The sequence below is a fragment of the Gossypium hirsutum genome, chromosome A11 (genome assembly GCF_007990345.1).
Source record: "Gossypium hirsutum isolate 1008001.06 chromosome A11, Gossypium_hirsutum_v2.1, whole genome shotgun sequence".
In the NCBI taxonomy this organism is placed as follows: Eukaryota; Viridiplantae; Streptophyta; class Magnoliopsida; order Malvales; family Malvaceae; genus Gossypium; species Gossypium hirsutum.
Genome location: NC_053434.1, coordinates 6,871 through 22,882, shown reverse-complemented (window position 1 = coordinate 22,882; position 16,012 = coordinate 6,871). Strand labels below are relative to the sequence as shown.

Sequence of the window (16,012 nt, the reverse complement as noted above, 5' to 3'; positions counted from 1 at the left end):
CTGGTGAAGGTATGTTAAGTGAGGATATGTGTAACAATTGCCCTCAGTTGAAGGGAAGGTTATAAAGTAACCTTACCTGAGACAAAAAGTATTAGTGAAGTCTCTATGTTCTGGACAAGCTCTGTCTAGAAAAATTTCTGCCTACTTTGTTTCGTAAAATTGGAGGAAATTTTTGCGAAGTTTGTGATTTGATTGTTCTTGTGAAATTCGCACAAGGCCTTGAAGGCAAGGTGTAAACATTCAAAGTATGAATGCATGAAGCCTTGGAGGCAAAGTATAAATGTGCAAGGTGTTTGAGAAGTTTAGTTGTTTAAGAAGTTGAAGTATGCCTTGAAGGCTGTGTCTAAGAAGACGAAGTATGCCTTGAAGGCTAAGTGTCATAGAAGACGAAGCATGCCTTGAAGGCTAAGTATTTGAGAAGACGAAGTTTGCCTTAAAGGCTAAGTGCCGAAGAAGATGAAGTATGCCTTGAAGGCTGTGTCTAAGAATAGAAAGTATGTCTCGTAGGTTAAGTGTTTGAGAAGTAGAAGTATGCGTTAAAAGCTAAGTTCCTGGAAATATGTGCTTGAACATTGCACAATATTTTTCCCTGAAAAACTTGTAATTACTTATATAATTGTACCTTCATTGAGGTATGCCTGAAAAGGTCGAAAGGTACTCGCCAATGGAGAATGCTCATGATATTTATCCCTCCAAAGCTTGAGGAATGTCAGTAATTATTTATAATATGCATAAGTTATACAATGCTTATCCTTTAGCTATGTATGCATGGAAGTGAGCTTGTCATATGTGGCGAGTACCTTTCAACCTAACTGTGCGGTTAGTGATTTATATTTATATTAAATATACACAAATTTCTATTTATCACTGTTTATCACTGCCCTGCTTCAGACCTAACTGTGCGGTTTACACAAATTTATATTAAATATAATTTTTACATAAATTTTTCACCCGATGCAAAAAGGCAAGAAACTAGGGTTAGTGATTATATTTATAGATGAATGATGAAATAAAGAAGAGCCCATTGTTTATTTTGAGTTCTCACTTAACCCGTTTGCCTCTGGCATCTTCCCTCATGACTTAGAAAGAAGCTGCCCTTGCTGCTGCTCCCTCTGATTCTACTCCCATGTCAGCCCAGGCCTATGTTTCTCCTCCTCCTATTCATCAATTTCTTATTTTAGAAAAATAAGAATTCTATTTTTTTTAGAATAATTCTAGACAGTAAATGTTGCTTCCCTTTTCACTTCGATGTGAATTACCGGGATAAGGAAATCCCAGCTACTGTGGTGTATGAAAATGATAAGGTGCTGATCTTTTTCCTTTTTACTTCTGATTTTAAATTCTGCGGATTCAGTCACTGCCTATTTGTATGCTGGAAAGATCTTTTAGAAATCAGGCCCTATTTTTCCCTTCTTGAACTATGGCTTGATTCTTGCAACAGGTGATGCTCATTTTATATATATTTTTTGTATTTGTTTCTTAAAACAAATTTCCCTCGACCAAATTCTGGTCGTGACCTGGAACTTGGTCTGGCTTTTAACAATTCAAAAGGCACTACTTTTGACCTTTTCCGTTTTTATCTTAAAATGGATAGAAATGCAAACACCCCTTGCCTAATAAGTTGGAGAAGATACGTCGTCGTTGTGCATTTTGACAAGTAGCCCATTATTGGCCTAAAGTAATGCATGGAGACTTGTGGGGTAGCACATTCTAAGTTAGAATGAGAGAGTAGAGGTTCTTTTGTTTGTCTTAATAGCTGTCTATATAAAGGGCTATGTTTTTTATTTTTGTTTAATTTATTTTCACTAGCGGTCTTGCTAAGGGTAATAGATGAGAATTTGTTGGAATTTTGAGGGATGCTGATTGTATTTAAGAGGATGGATTCTAAGAAATGAACGTGGAAGTGGCCTTATGCCTTGAAATTATTAGGTTCATTAATTGGTCAGTCAGCTGGTCAAATGTTTTCAGGAAATGAGATAGCAGATGTATTAGGTAAGGTTGGCATTTGAAGGGAAGTATTTTTATGGCTTGATAGTGATATTTGTTCTGTTTTATTGAGTTCTCTGTGCGATCATTGGTATTTCCATGTCCTGGCGCTGTCTGTTCTTACTTGGTGTTCGAGTTTTGGTTGACTTGTGCTACTGATGTTTTAATTCTACATATTGGTACTGAAATGTCCTTGTCTGAAAATTTTTAATTAGCTTTGAATTTTGCTTCCATTGGCCGAAAGCTTTAAAGCTATCACTGTTGCAAAATTCAAAGCTAATTAAAAACTTTTTCAGTGCAATAGTGAGTACTGATATTTCTTTGTTACGAAAGAAATAAAATATAGCCAAGCTTCTATAGCAACTGCTCGTGGGGCTTCTCCTCATACCAATAATCCTAACCTTGCAGCCTCTTTGGTTTTTTAGTTATGAAACATATTTGCTTAACTAGATTTAAGAGCGTTTTAATAAGCTTTTACCCATAAGTCCTCAAAATGGAGGTTAATATTTTAGATCCTTTTGATATCTTTTTCCCCAATTTGAATTATGAGACCAAGAAAAGTTTTAACTTAATTTGGCCTTGTTTGACTAGAAATGAAAAGAAGCTGTTTTAAAAAATAAAAGGTATAATAAATAAAACCCAACGGTAAAAAGCTTTGGGAGATAGTTCGTCTGATAACTGGGCAAATTCATATGATGAGTAAGTCTGGTAGCCTTGAAGAAGTTCACTTTATAACCTCTCTTAATTCTACATGAATGTTATGGATGTGAAAACTTGTAGGTTCCTCAGCGGTCGGACGCTTCAGGGGGTGTCTTTGTATTTCCTGATATGAATCCATATGTTGGTCATCAAAATCCTTTAAAAGAAGGTCAAGAGCTATTGAGGAAAGGACTTTTGAGTGAAGCAGTGCTTGCCCTAGAGGCTGAAGTTATGAAAAATCCTGAGAATGCTGAAGGTTGCAGATTGCTAGGAATAACACATGCTGAAGATGATGATGACCAGCAGGTAATCCACTTTGCTCTAGTTTGTCAGAGTTAGATAGTTCGTGTGTATTCTTATACCAAAAGACATTGTTTTTTTGTTCTTTAATACTACAAGAATTTCTATTAAGAGATGTGACTGCTTGTCTAGCTTAGCCATCTGTTCAGCATCTTTGGTTATGATTCTTTGCTTGGCAAGGTTGACCATTTACCTTTCTATTCCACCTAAATCTAAATCATTTTTAATCTTGTCTAATGCCCTGTGAATTCCATCATATTTTAGGAAACAGAACAACCTATTGATTAAGCAAGCAAGAAAACCCTTTGAACACAAAGGATCTATTTTCTTGTACCGCTACATTTTCTTTTTGTTTTTTTTTTTTTTTGCTGGCTTGATATAGCCATGTTGGTGTACCATGCAATGTTCATTTCTTATATATGAAAACTTCTACTGGAAAGGGATAGAAGGAGCTATTTTTTGTTTAAACATTGAAGTTTGCAATATGATTGGTATTACGTTTATCTTAGTGGCCTGAGGCTTCAGTCAGAGTACCAGATCTAAGGCCACGGTCTTTGCCTGGCTGCTAATGTTCTGGATCTAACCTATTATCTTTTGTTGTCACATGAACTAGTAGTGCATTACATTTCACTTATCATCGCTTCTATTTATTCTTGAACCATGTCAAAACCTTTTTGGGTTAATTAAAATTAATTTGAATGGATAAGGTCCCATCTTAAACTATGTTTATATCAAGCCTATGAAGCGTAATGTTTCACATTTATTGCAAATTGTTTTGGATGATTAAGTGTCTGCTTGTCATTATCTTGAGACTTACATGAATCATGCAAGACCTTTTTGTACTTCTGTTATTCTTGATTAATGCATCTGCAGTTTTATGTGGTATTTATTGGGGTCCAAATATTTGACTTCATAGAAAAAATGTAATTCACTGATTAGATATCTCTTTACAGGCTATTGCAGCAATGATGCGCGCTCGGGAGTTCAATCCTACCAATCTGGAAGTACTTATGAAATTAAAAATTTCAGAACATTAGCTTTGTGATTTCGAGGGTAGTGCTACTGTTTCTGTTCGCCTTCAGCATTCGGCTTGGTTTCTCAAGTAAGCATTTTCTTTTTATTTGTCTTTACTATTGTCCCTATACACTCGTTGATTTTGTTAGACTTTTTTTTTCTAGGGTTTCTGTGACTTAAAATGAAAGAGCTCTCTCGTATTTTTCATCAATTTATTTTTCTGTTACTCTTAAGATTATTAGGATTTTCTGCTTTCTGGGTTGAGTGCAAAATTCCTCGTGTTGCATTTCCTAATTCAAATGAAAGAAGGATTTTGACTTGTGCTCATCTTTACATATTTGATCCTCTGCTTTCCTTTTGCGTTAGTGTTACTTTTGAATCTAGGGTTTTTACATCTAAAAACGAATACAGGATGTAGTTTGAAACACAAAAACTTAGTTTTGGAACGGTGCTTTAAGGTTGGGAATATGGTTAGAATTTTTTATTCATCTGCCGTCTTAAAGATTCACCAAGATGAGTCGTCGTGAACTTATCATTGATGATAATCAGGTCAAACCAGCATCAGAGAACTGGGCAACAGAATATCAGCAACAGTACAATGGAGGTGCTTCTTGGGCTGATGAATTTGCTCATGATGAGGCAAGTAGAGATCTTGTGGAAGCTAAAGAAGCTTATAGATTAATATGTCCTGATAATCAGTCATAAATTCCTTTTAGCAGTTTCCTCCTTTTTTTCTTCTGCTTGCCTACGTAGACTAAAATGGAACTAACATCACTGACCTTAGGTAGTAATCTCATTCACCAACCCTAGGTGGTTGAAATTAGTTTTGATGGTTTGAGAATGTCCCAAATGATAATGATGGTTTGGTTAGTGCTATTATCTATTTATCTACTATAATTTGCTGCTGAATGTGCAGATATGAGCTTTGCTGGGAAGGAGTCTTTGAGGGGCATGCGGTTTAAATATTCTGTGGAAGCGGATGAAGATCCACAAGAAGAAATGATTTAGTTAGAAGAGAAAATATGATTTTATAGTTTCTAAAGTTAATAATAAAGTTAAGGGATAATGCATGACAAACGGTTATTGGGTTAGCTTGCGTCGGAGCAGATTTGTCCAGTGTCATTTTCTAGTTAATATTCATTCTTATTCTGCACAAGGATATACCATTATATCCTCTATTGGGATAAACTATTCCAGAAATAAACCCATTTTATGCTGTTCCGGTTCAGCATTTTTATTGGGATAATGCATGACAAACGGTTTAAAAACAAGAACTGTACATTAAATATTCTCACGACTTCTTATTCTGCACAAGGGATATCCCATTCTATCCCCTATCGGGATAAACTATTACAGGAATTAACCCATTGTAACCTGTTCCGGTTCATCATTTTTATTGCCCGGTTCAGCTGTTTTGGTGACCGGTTCAGAGTTTTTTATGTGTTTGAACCGGGATACCTGTCGTGGTTATTCCGGCCAGGGATATCCCATTCAGGGATATACAGGTTTTGGGATGTCGTATCAAAGGATACCCCGGTTGGGGTATATCTCATTCCAGGGATATTTGGGTTTGGGGTCTAAAAGTTTGAGGTTTGGGGCTTGGGTTTGAGGCTTAAGGTTTACGGTTGGGTTGGTGTTTTTGGGCTTTCTCTTAAGTGTTTGGGGCTGTGGACTTCTTAGGTTTAAGGGTTTGAAGCTTGGGGCTTGGGTTTGAGGCTTAAGTTTTACGGTTGGGCTGGTATTTTTGAGCTTTCGTTTAAGTGTTTAGGGCTGTGGATTTCTTAGGTTTTGGTTACTGGGTTATTGAGCTTAGATTGTATCTCATGTACTGGACTGGTTTTGGGCTTTTATTTAGTTAGTCAGATGAGCCATGTTTGGTTCAATGATTCCGTGGGCCCATCTTAAACACATCTTTGGTTCAATGGAATGTTTGGTTCAACGAATGCCCTGTTACGGAGTTATTCCATTACGGGCCTATGCAATGAAATGTTTGATTTCTATTCTGTTTCTTCACCACCGATTACTTATACGGTGTGTAACGAGACCTTCACGCTCCCCACTTTGCCCTCTCCCATTTTCTCACCTGAAAAAATCGGACGGACAGTCCATCATCGCAGCGTCAGGTAAAACATTTTCTCCCTCCGTTCCTTCCATATTCCTCTCTTCCAATTTTTCTGCGCTCATTTTTCTGCTTTCTTTTTCTTCCTCTCAATAGAGTTTTTCTTTTCCTCTCTTCCGTTTCTTTTTCTTCGTTTATAAAATTCCATCGATTGTTGGAAAGAGCAAGAGGGTTCTTAGAGGGGCAATTGAAATCTAAATCGAAAACCGAAAATGTTGAGGTAAATCGAGTGATAAACCGGGCACGAGCTTCGATTTCAAATTGTCAATACCTCCTAAGTCAAGACCCAAAGATTTCCCCTTCACCTCCTCAACATTTCGCTTCAAAATCATCCATTCGTTTCTTCGATATTTACAAGGCAATTCCTCCATCTCCCCCTTTTTAACTTTAAAATATTTGATTTTTTAAGTTATAGTTCTTTTTAACTTTTTGTCTTGTGTGTGCGGCTTGCAAGCAAGGAAAAAATCGAGAAAGAACGACCAATACTGTAAGTTTAAGCTTTGTTTGTTTATTGAAATTTTGTTACGTGCTCTTTTTTCCATGAAATTTAATATAAATAATTGTTTTAATTTGATTTAGGGCAGTGCTGATGAATTGAATAGAGGATATTTTGATGATATGTCTGAGCTAAGACAACACGGTGGTAAGGTATTAACTGATTTGTTCTTTTTATATACATATAGGCTATATCATTTGCAAATCTGTTCAAATTAGTTGAATTGCAATTGATTTCTGAGTAAAATTAATGTTACTTTCTGTAAACATTTTAATTGTTAGTTTTTTATTATTATTTATTTTATTTTTTTTCTGGCAGATTGCACTGGCAAATAAGATTCTAATTCCCGGAATTGCAGGAAGGAAGTTTCCTGCCGTGGATGTTATAAGATTCGTTGTGAGTTGTGACATTCTGTTTCTTAGTTTTCTCATAAAGTCTGTACTTTAGTTTTAAAAAAATATTAATATCTAATCGGGATGCTTGTTGATATTGATAAGAATTTGAGAATTTAACCCTCAACATTTATACACTTTGACAACATTGAAAAACGAAAATCAATATGTGAATTGATTGTCTGGGTTTATTCTTTTCCTTTGATTAACATAGCCTTGGGAGTTCAAATTAGTCTATAAGATGCACTAATATTTGGACTACCAATTTCTATTGGCTATTTTCTATCAGACTTGGCAAGGGTGTTTTGGCATTTCCCAGTTTTAGGTCTGGAGTATGTAAGTAGAGAATCATGCCTGATGTTATTTCTATTACTGCTCTGAATTGGTCCCAGTTCCCAGAAGCAATTTGATTTAAAGCATCTGCTTAACCAATAATTGTGTTTCTTCAAATAAGCTTTTGGTATTTTGCTGCTCTCTCCTTGAAATATTGGATCAACTGACATGTTCGTTTTGAAATTGGATGCTTAGGATTTGTTTGGCCTAGATGTTTTATAAAAAACTGTTGTTCAAGTAGATCTCTTCTAGTGCTGTAAAAGATAAAATAAAAAATATTAAAAAAAACCTAAACTTTATTAAACTGAGGGTTTTGTTGGTACAATGTAAGAATGTGGCAAGAAGGTTGGAGGCAGTTCACTCGATGGGCTGAGAGTTGTAAGTGGTAGTAGATAGATTGGTCCCCTCTTGTTATGAGGTTTGAGGGGAGTATTTAAGGGGAACACTTATAAGCCATGTGTCCTTGTTTTATTGGTGGGCTCATTATTCAAAGTGGGTGCTTTAGGGTAGCTATGTGATTTGATGTAACAAGATAAAGAGTAGTGACAACAGAGTGGTTTAGCTTGGCGTGACGTGGCCTAGGGCAGAGGGTGGTGATCGGCGGGGTTATTCTGTTTGGTGGGGTTGTCCCACTTGATGAGGTTTGGTGAAGGTATGTTAAGTGAGGATATGTGTAACAATTGCCCTCAGTTGAAGAGAAGGTTATAAAGTAACCTTACCTGAGACAAAAAGTATTAGTGAAGTGTCTATGTTCTGGGCAAGTTCTGTCTAGAAAATTTTCTGCCTACTTTGTTTCGTAAAATTGGAGGAAATTTTTGCGAAGTTTGTCATTTGATTGTTCTTGTGAAATTCGCACACGGCCTTGAAGGCAAGGTGTAAACATTCAAATGTGCAAGGTGTTCTTAGAATCGCTATTTACCTAAAAAGGTTAAATGTGCCTGAAGAGGCTTTGTTTTTGAAAAGTTTAGTTGTTTGAGAAGTTGAAGTATGCCTTGAAGGCTAAGTGTCTTAGAAGACGAAGCATGCCTTGAAGGCTGTGTCTAAGAATAGAGAGTATGTCTCGTAGGTTAAGTGTTTGAGAAGAAGAAGTATGCATTGAAAGCTAAGTTATACAATGCTTATCCTTTAGCTAGGTATCCATGGAAGTGAGCTTGGCATATGTGGCGAGTACCTTTCAACCTAATTGTGCGGTTAGTGATTTATATTTATATTAAATATACACAAATTTATATTTATCACTGCCCTGCTTCAGACCTTACTGTGTGGTTTACACAAATTTATATTAAATATAATTTTTATATAAATTTTTCACCTAATGCAAAAAGGCAAGAAACTAGGGTTAATGATTATATTTATTGATGAATGATGAAATAAAGAAGAGCCGATTGTTTGTTTTGAGTTCTCACTTAACCTGTTTGCCTCCGGCATCTCCCTCATTGCTTTGGAGAAAGAAGCTGCCCTTGCTTCTGCTTCCTCTGATTCTACTCCCATGTCAACCCAGCCCTATGTTTCTCCTCCTCCTCTATTCATCAATTTCTTCTTTTAGAAAAAAAAAGAATTCTTTTTTTAAGAATAATTCTCGACAGTAAATGTTCCTTCCCTTTTCACTTTGATGTGAATTACCGGGATCATTCCTTCTCATTTACTTGTTTTTTTTTTTTTTTTCCAGATTTGACAAATCATCAAGAAGGAAATCCCAGCTACCCTGGTGTATGAAGATGGTAAGGTGCTGATCTTTTTTCTTTTTCTTTTTACTTCTGATTTTAAATTCTGCGGATTCAGTCACTGCTTATTTGTACGCTGGAAAGATCTTTTAGAGATCAGGCCTTGTTTTTTTCACTATGGCTTGATTCTTGCAACAGGTGATGCTTATTTTATATATATTTTTTTCTATTTGCTTCTTAAAACAAATTTCCCTCGACCAAATTCTGGTCGCGACCCGGAACTTGGTCTGGCTTTTAACAATTCAAAAGGCACTACTTTTGACCTTTTCCGTTTTTATCTTAAAATGGATAGAAATGCAAACACCCCCTGCCCTTATAAGTTGGAGAAGATACGTCGTCCTTGTGCATTTTGACAAGTAGCCCGTTATTGGCCTAAAGTAATGCATCGAGACTTGTGGGGTAGCACATTCTAAGTTAGAATGAGAGAGTAGAGGTTCTTTTGTTTGTCTTAAGAGCTGTCTATATAAAGGGCTGTGTTTTTTATTTTTGTTTAATTTATTTTCACTGGTGGTCTTGCTAAGGGTAATAGATGAGAATTTGTTGGAATTTTTAGGGATGCTTATTGTATTTAAGAGGATGGATTTTAAGGAATGAACGTGGAAGTGGCCTTATGCCTTGAAATTATTAGGTTCATTAATTGGATCAGTCAGCTGGTCAATTGTTTTCAGGGAAATGAGATAGCAGAAGTATTAGGTAAGGTTGGCATTTGAAGGGAAGTATTTTCATGTCCTGGCGCTGTCTGTTCTTACTTGATGTTTGAGTTTTGGTTGACTTGTGCTACTGATGTTTTAATTCTAAATTTTGGTTCTGAAATGTCTTTGTCCTTTGTTTGCTTTTGTGAGTGTTTTCAGTTATTAGTGAAAGTTGTCTTAACAAAAAAAGAAGATACCAGGGTTTTTCATGTCAAGTAGGAGTTAGAAAAAATGCAATTGGCTTCATAATTGTTAATGGAAAGAGGTTATCACTTCCAAGAGAAGTTAAGTGGACCACGTTTAAAATTTTAGATAATTTTGATGATGAAAATTGGTGAAGGCCACTCATTGATATATTAGAGTTTAAGTAGCTTTCAGGAATGCTAGCTGAAACTTTGGAAGATCAATTCCAAATTGAACAAATGAAAATGTTGTTGGCATTAGCAAAATCAGGAATATGTCCGCAACTAAAATTAGAGACCTAACGTACAAAGCTTGATTAGGTGAGCTGAATCAGATAGAGATATTGTATGTAACAAAGCTTGATTAGGTGGTTTGAATCCGGTAAAGATATTGTATGTAACTGTATTGAAGCTGTCGAGGGTGTGTGGATTAGGAGCTGTGTATCATGTCCGGGAGTATGATGTTCACAAGCTCATGCAAAGGTAAAGATACTGTATGTAACTGTATTGAAGCTGTCGAGGGTGTGTGGATTAGCAGCTGTGTATCATGTGTGTATCATGTCTGGGAGTATGATGTTCACAAGCTCATGCAACTAGAGGAACTGATTGATATTTTCCTTTCACACGATTGGTTGCTCGGTACACTGATTATGGGAACTGGCAACAACTTGTTTGCTACAAAAACATTTCAAAGATGAGGTAATTATAATCGATTGGTGGAAATGCATATACGTGAAAGAATGAAAATCTTCATATCGAGCAATGAGCAGTTTAATATCTTATTCTCTCCTGTTTTTCCCTTATTACTAATGTCTTTCTCCTTTCTTAACTACTGTTTTTTCCTTCTCTTCTGTTTTCTTTCTCCCAGCCTCCTTTCTTGTCCTTTCTTTCTTCACACACACAAATACGGTACACTAGAGTGAAACCCTAAGTTTTGATTGCTGTTTCTGTTATTCGTGATTTTTAAAATCCCCTAATTCATTGGAGATTGATTTCAGGGATGAATATGTATTTAACTTGGTTTCTTTCCTTTTCATCTCTGTTTTTAGTTTCAAATATATGCTTTTCTCTACTAATATTTTCAGTTGACTTTTGCCAGGGTTTCCGGTTTTCTGATTCAAAGAGTCTCTGTTACGTTCCGTTGAAATTATGGATCTTGGTGTGGTACTTTTGTTTGTTTATCTTGTACTATATGTTCTTTATTTTTTGTTTTGTTTGTTTCCGTCTACTTACGATTGTAGCTATCGTGATATCTTCTATTTCCTTTTATTTTTTGCTTCGCAAAATACTGTTTCGGTTTCTCTTTTTGGGCTTCTGTTTTGGTGTTTGGGCCTGTGCCCTGCTTAGTTTATGGCCTTGTGTTCTGCCTAGTTTTGGGCTTTTATCCCGCTTGGAAGTTCTATGGAATGATTGAGGAATCAATAACCTTCTCAATTTGTCTCTCCTTTCTCAAACATGTTATGCATCTTCTCTTCTGTAATGTGCTACATCTCTGCTCTTAACAATGACCCTTTTCGTGCTTCATTTCATCTTTCTGACACATGTATTTAGCAGCTTTTTGGTATCTTCATTTTTCTTTTTTTCTCCCTTTTTTAGTGCAGAGATAATGACTTTCTAGTAAAAGATATTTTATTGGTAACAAAAGAAATATGGCCTTAATTGTTCTTTTCTTCAAATGTTATTATTGATGATAAATGATGGTTTGAATTATTTTAGCATCTTAGTATTCACTGTATACATTTTTTGTCGTATCCATTTTATAAGTTAAAACATATAATCAATATTTTGGTCTCTGCACAGTATTTCATTGATTATTTTTAGATGAAATTTGGAGAAGCTAGAACATAACTTAAGCTCTTTGGTATATTTTACAAATATTTTTATAGAATTGTGATTAATTCCATATGGACCTGGATGAGAAGGTCATCAACAGTTTGTTATCGTACTAAGTCATGGACTCTTCTGGAACTACTTTTTTTGGAACTATCAAGTGAATCTTATCTTCTTTCATTTGTTCATATTTTTGTAACTTTCTTTTTCATTTTAATCTGTTGCTTACAATTTTGTAGCAATTGGAAAGTTTCCTTGAGTTTGAATAATCTTTGATAGACTTTTGTGTCAGTTTTGAGTTAGGGTTTTTAATTTTTTCTAGTCAATTTGGTTGGATTGGATTTGGTTGATCTCCAAATATGGATCAACGTTTTCTCATGTTAATTTGCTATGAAATAGCCTTTAGTTTTGTGTTAGGCTCGAGGTTAGGACCTTTCATTTCTCTGTAGCTTCTAGTCAGGCTGGCTTGGGCTTTTGAGATGTTGAGCAGTTAAATAGGTGACAATCAAAGATAATGTGTTGCCCTTTCTGTTAACACTAGCTGATATCTGATATTTGATCAACATTAAGTGAAACGTGATAACAAAATAACAAATGTTTTAATTAGAAAAGCATGAAAATCTTCAGCTATGATTATAGTGTTTGTTTGCAAAACTATAATCTGAGGTTGAAAGTTTTAGCTTTTTAACCTCTTAGTTTGATTTCTATTTGCAAATGTTAATTTATGTTATTGTTTTCTGTATGAATCATGCATTCACCTCGTCAGTTGCATGCGAGAATGAGCTAGTTTTATTTATCTGTTTGGGGGCAGGTTCACACGAATATATTCTTGCTGTTTCTTTAGGTTAATATGTTAATTCTTTTCTGCTAGGTTTAAGTTTATTTGACATTCATTTGCGCTAACATTATGTTTGTTTGCCTTGTTTTTGTTTGTAGGTCTTAGCTTTTAGGGACATAGCTCCCCAGGCTCCTACGCACGTTTTAATTATTCCAAAATCAAAGGATGGCCTAAGCGTAATTGGATTTCTCCAGTGGCTCTTTTTTCTATATTTTTTGAGATGGTCCTGCTACGTCTGAGCAGTAAACATTTATGCCCTCTATCATAGAGGAAACTACAATTATGGCTGGGTATTAATTTGGAAAAAAAGTATGGAGTATTGTTAAAAGAATGCTGCTAAAGTTTTGTCAATTTGATTTGCCTTTTGCGTTTTGCTCACTCTTGATGCTGTATGAGGAAAAGAAAGTGAAGGAAAATAGGAGTGAAATTAAATGGAAATTTTATCGAGAAATTCTGGTGGTAAAGACTAAGAGAGTCTTAGTGGTTATAAGAAGGTGGGGAACTGAAAGAACATCAATGCTGAGGAAAACCTTAAAACTTGATATGCAAGTATTGATAGGTATAGGCCATAAATTGAGCTTCTAAATGTATCTGTACAATGAAAAACCCTAATAAAACCTTAAAGAAATATCCATTATTCATCCTTGTTGGAAGAAATTGTCTTTAGAGTTAAATTGCATATACCCCTCCTTCCTTTAGTCAAAAAATATGACCTTCCCAATGAACAGAAAGTATGTCACCGAGTCTAGAATTAAAAAGCTCATCACCAAGTTATTTCAATCCATCAACTTATTGCAATCACTAAAACACTTGTAAGGTGTGTAATGAAACAAAATAAGGTTCAAAGATGTCCGATGAAATAATTTAGTGTTAGAATTTGCATTTCGTGTATCCAAGGCTTGTGCATTTGTTTTCTATGTCATAATCATGTTTAAGGTGTCGTGTATTTATTATAAGTTTTGACATTATAAAATGATTGGTGTTATATTGATTTTGATATGTTTCTGTGCTTGTGTAATATTGTATTTTAGCTATTTTTCTTGTGTCATGTACAATATTACGAGGTCTGTTTAGTAACAATATTTTCTCTAAAGGTCTCTTTTTAGGACGTCGGCCATTCATATTAACCCAAAGTATCTCTCTCTACAATCTCAAGTGAATTTTCTACAATCTCTCTTAATCAATTGAAAGAATGGCATAAAGAAATGCAAAACCTGTGATAACCCAACATGTCAATCTTCTGTGTGTCAAACTCATATGTTGCATCATCTTGTCCTCTATTTCTCTTCTTTCTTATCTTTCAATGGTGAAGTGATGCATTGGTGTGTTATACAGCTCTATTATAGGGTTGAATTATTTACTTGCTCCATCTTTGTAACCTTAGGCTGCTAAAAAGATTCTCCAAATAAGATGTTGCACCTAGTTGGACCCCAGAAGACAAAGTAGCTCTTCTATTAAGCTCCATGTAATTAGTTATTTGATTTGTTGAAGCTATTAGTTAATTTAGATGATTTGATATGCACTTCCTCAACTTACATATATCCTTGATCTTCTCTTACAAAATGCCTTTTTTAATGCATCCAGATCTTGCATATGCAGTTCGATTTGTTGCCTGTTGTGGCCATATTTTCAGCACTATTGAATTTAGTCTTTTGGTCTATGTCTGGATCTTTAGGCACTAGATTTGAAGCCAAACTATGTGCGTGCTTGGGCAAACATGGGTATCAGTTACACCAACCAGGTTTGTTAAATCCTGCACTGTTCTCTCATTGTCTTGGCATTCATGAAAAGGGAACTGCATTTCTTACTTTTTTATCTTCATTTCCTTTTGCATATTTCTGAGATGCTCAATCCTTCTAAATGAAAATTTACTAGCATACTCAGGTTCCACAAATTTACTATGCCACAAATTTACTATGCCACACTAAAAGGGGTTCGGGAAATCTATAATTGTTAAAAGTATTGTTGTGAATCACTAAAATTTTCCCATTGAGGAAAAAAAGGAGGAGGAGGATTCGGATATCATCCGTCTAAATATTCCTTTTCTTAATTGAGGGGAACTGCGTTCCTTACTTTATTATCTTCATTTCCTTTTGCATATTTCTGAGATGCTCAATCCTTCTAAATGAAAATTTACTAGCATACTCAGGTTCCACAAATTTACTATGCCACACTAAAAGGGGTTCAGGAAATCTATAATTGTTAAAAGTATTGTTGTGAATCACTAAAATTTTCCCATTGAGGAAAAAAAGGAGGAGGATTCGGATATCATCCGTCTAAATATTCCATTTCTTAATTGAGGGGAACTGTGTTTGTTACTTTATTATCTTCATTTCCTTTTGCATATTTCTGAGATGCTCAATCCTTCTAAATGAAAATTTACTAGCATACTCAGGTTCCACAAATTTACTATGCCACACTAAAAGGGGTTCAGGAAATCTATAATTGTTAATCTGATTGAGCATGTAAACAAATTTGCTTCCAGGGTATGTATGAGGAGTCGATCCGATATTATGTTCGAGCACTGGCAATGAATCCCAAGGCTGATAATGCATGGCAATATCTAAGAACATCTTTAAGGTATCATCCTGAAGTAGAGAATGTCTTCTAATCATGCGAATTAGTTCCACTTACATATCTCCATTTTTCATTTTCATTCTTGCAGCTGTGTTTCGCGGAATAATATGGTGGAAGCTTGTGATTCCAGGAATCTAGAGCTTTTACAGGAGTTTCCTCTATGAATAGAATATGATTTCGAATTTTTAAGTAGGATGGGTATCATGACTAGCTGAAACAGGGGCAAAATGTTACTGTCAAAAATCAATTCAAAAAGCTGTAAATGCTGATGTACCCCTGACAGGTTGCAGCTAGGGCCATGCTGGTAGATGTTATCTGGGGGAACAAATAATGTTTTGTATATTTTATTTATGTCTCAACACCATGAAGTATGTAATTTTGTTAAACGGGGCATGGGATGGTTGATAGCGAAAGATAATGTTTGTTAGGTTATATGAAAACAGGAAAAGCAATTACGGACTAGTGATTAGCTGCAATAAGCTACTTCGTCTTTCACTTAAATGTAATTGCTGATTGTTGAAAATGGTACGGAGCGACGAACAACTGGTCTGCCCAGTGCAATTTGCATAATCTTTGACTTGATTCAGCATCTTCACATACACCCTACTTGGGTTGGGGAATTAAAAACTGCATAACCAAAATCACAGAACTACTGTCCGCTGCCGTATCAGTTACGGACGCATTGTAGTTTATTTTTTAGTCTTTTGGATTGAAAATATTTGGAGAAAATCCAAGCAAAATCAAAGTGTTCCGTATGAGGTAATCATTCAAAAAATCAAGATGTGTTCAGTGATTAAACAACCTTGTTTTCAATATATAGTTCTCAACAA

At 35.3% G+C, this 16,012-nt stretch overlaps 1 protein-coding gene and 1 long non-coding RNA gene across 40 annotated transcripts; both read left to right on the top strand.

Moving 5' to 3' along the window:
• Window positions 1-13: 13 nt before the first annotated feature.
• Window positions 14-15,752, top strand: LOC107923850 (peroxisome biogenesis protein 5). 39 transcript variants are annotated; one of them, XR_005904684.1, is made up of 12 exons: window positions 14-1,304; window positions 2,767-2,991; window positions 3,939-4,087; window positions 4,549-6,122; window positions 6,215-6,605; window positions 6,703-6,766; window positions 6,933-7,010; window positions 9,009-9,060; window positions 12,704-12,847; window positions 13,990-14,070; window positions 14,281-14,346; window positions 15,091-15,165. XR_005904684.1 is itself a non-coding variant. In XM_041080394.1 (11 exons), the coding sequence occupies exons 5-11, from the start codon at window positions 8,498-8,500 to the stop codon at window positions 15,344-15,346; spliced, it is 459 nt and encodes a 152-aa protein (XP_040936328.1). In that variant the 5' UTR covers window positions 5,640-6,122; window positions 6,215-6,605; window positions 6,698-6,761; window positions 6,933-7,010; window positions 8,473-8,497; the 3' UTR covers window positions 15,347-15,752. The 39 variants fall into 39 exon arrangements, 13 of the variants coding, with proteins under 13 accessions (XP_040936328.1, XP_040936327.1, XP_040936335.1 ...); XR_005904683.1 differs by lacking the exons at window positions 13,990-14,070; window positions 15,091-15,165 and adding exons at window positions 10,372-10,636; window positions 11,037-11,096 and having other exon boundaries at window positions 15-1,304; window positions 6,698-6,766; window positions 12,704-13,164; window positions 14,190-14,346; XR_005904677.1 differs by lacking the exons at window positions 13,990-14,070; window positions 15,091-15,165 and adding exons at window positions 10,350-10,636; window positions 11,037-11,101 and having other exon boundaries at window positions 15-1,304; window positions 6,698-6,766; window positions 12,704-13,164; window positions 14,190-14,346.
• LOC121209566 (uncharacterized) lies at window positions 14,355-15,034 on the top strand. The gene is made up of 2 exons (XR_005904686.1): window positions 14,355-14,489; window positions 14,755-15,034. It is a non-coding gene; the product is annotated as an uncharacterized lncRNA (long non-coding RNA).
• Window positions 15,753-16,012: the final 260 nt, after the last annotated feature.

Coding starts and splice junctions, on each gene's coding strand:
- LOC107923850 (XM_041080394.1), top strand. CDS start 8,498: ATGTGGCGAGTACCTTTCAACCTAATTGTGCG. Junction 12,782..14,280: donor AATCAAAGGATGGCCTAAGC/GTAATTGGATTT, acceptor CTGGATCTTTAG/GCACTAGATTTGAAGCCAAA. Junction 14,347..15,090: donor GTATCAGTTACACCAACCAG/GTTTGTTAAATC, acceptor ATTTGCTTCCAG/GGTATGTATGAGGAGTCGAT.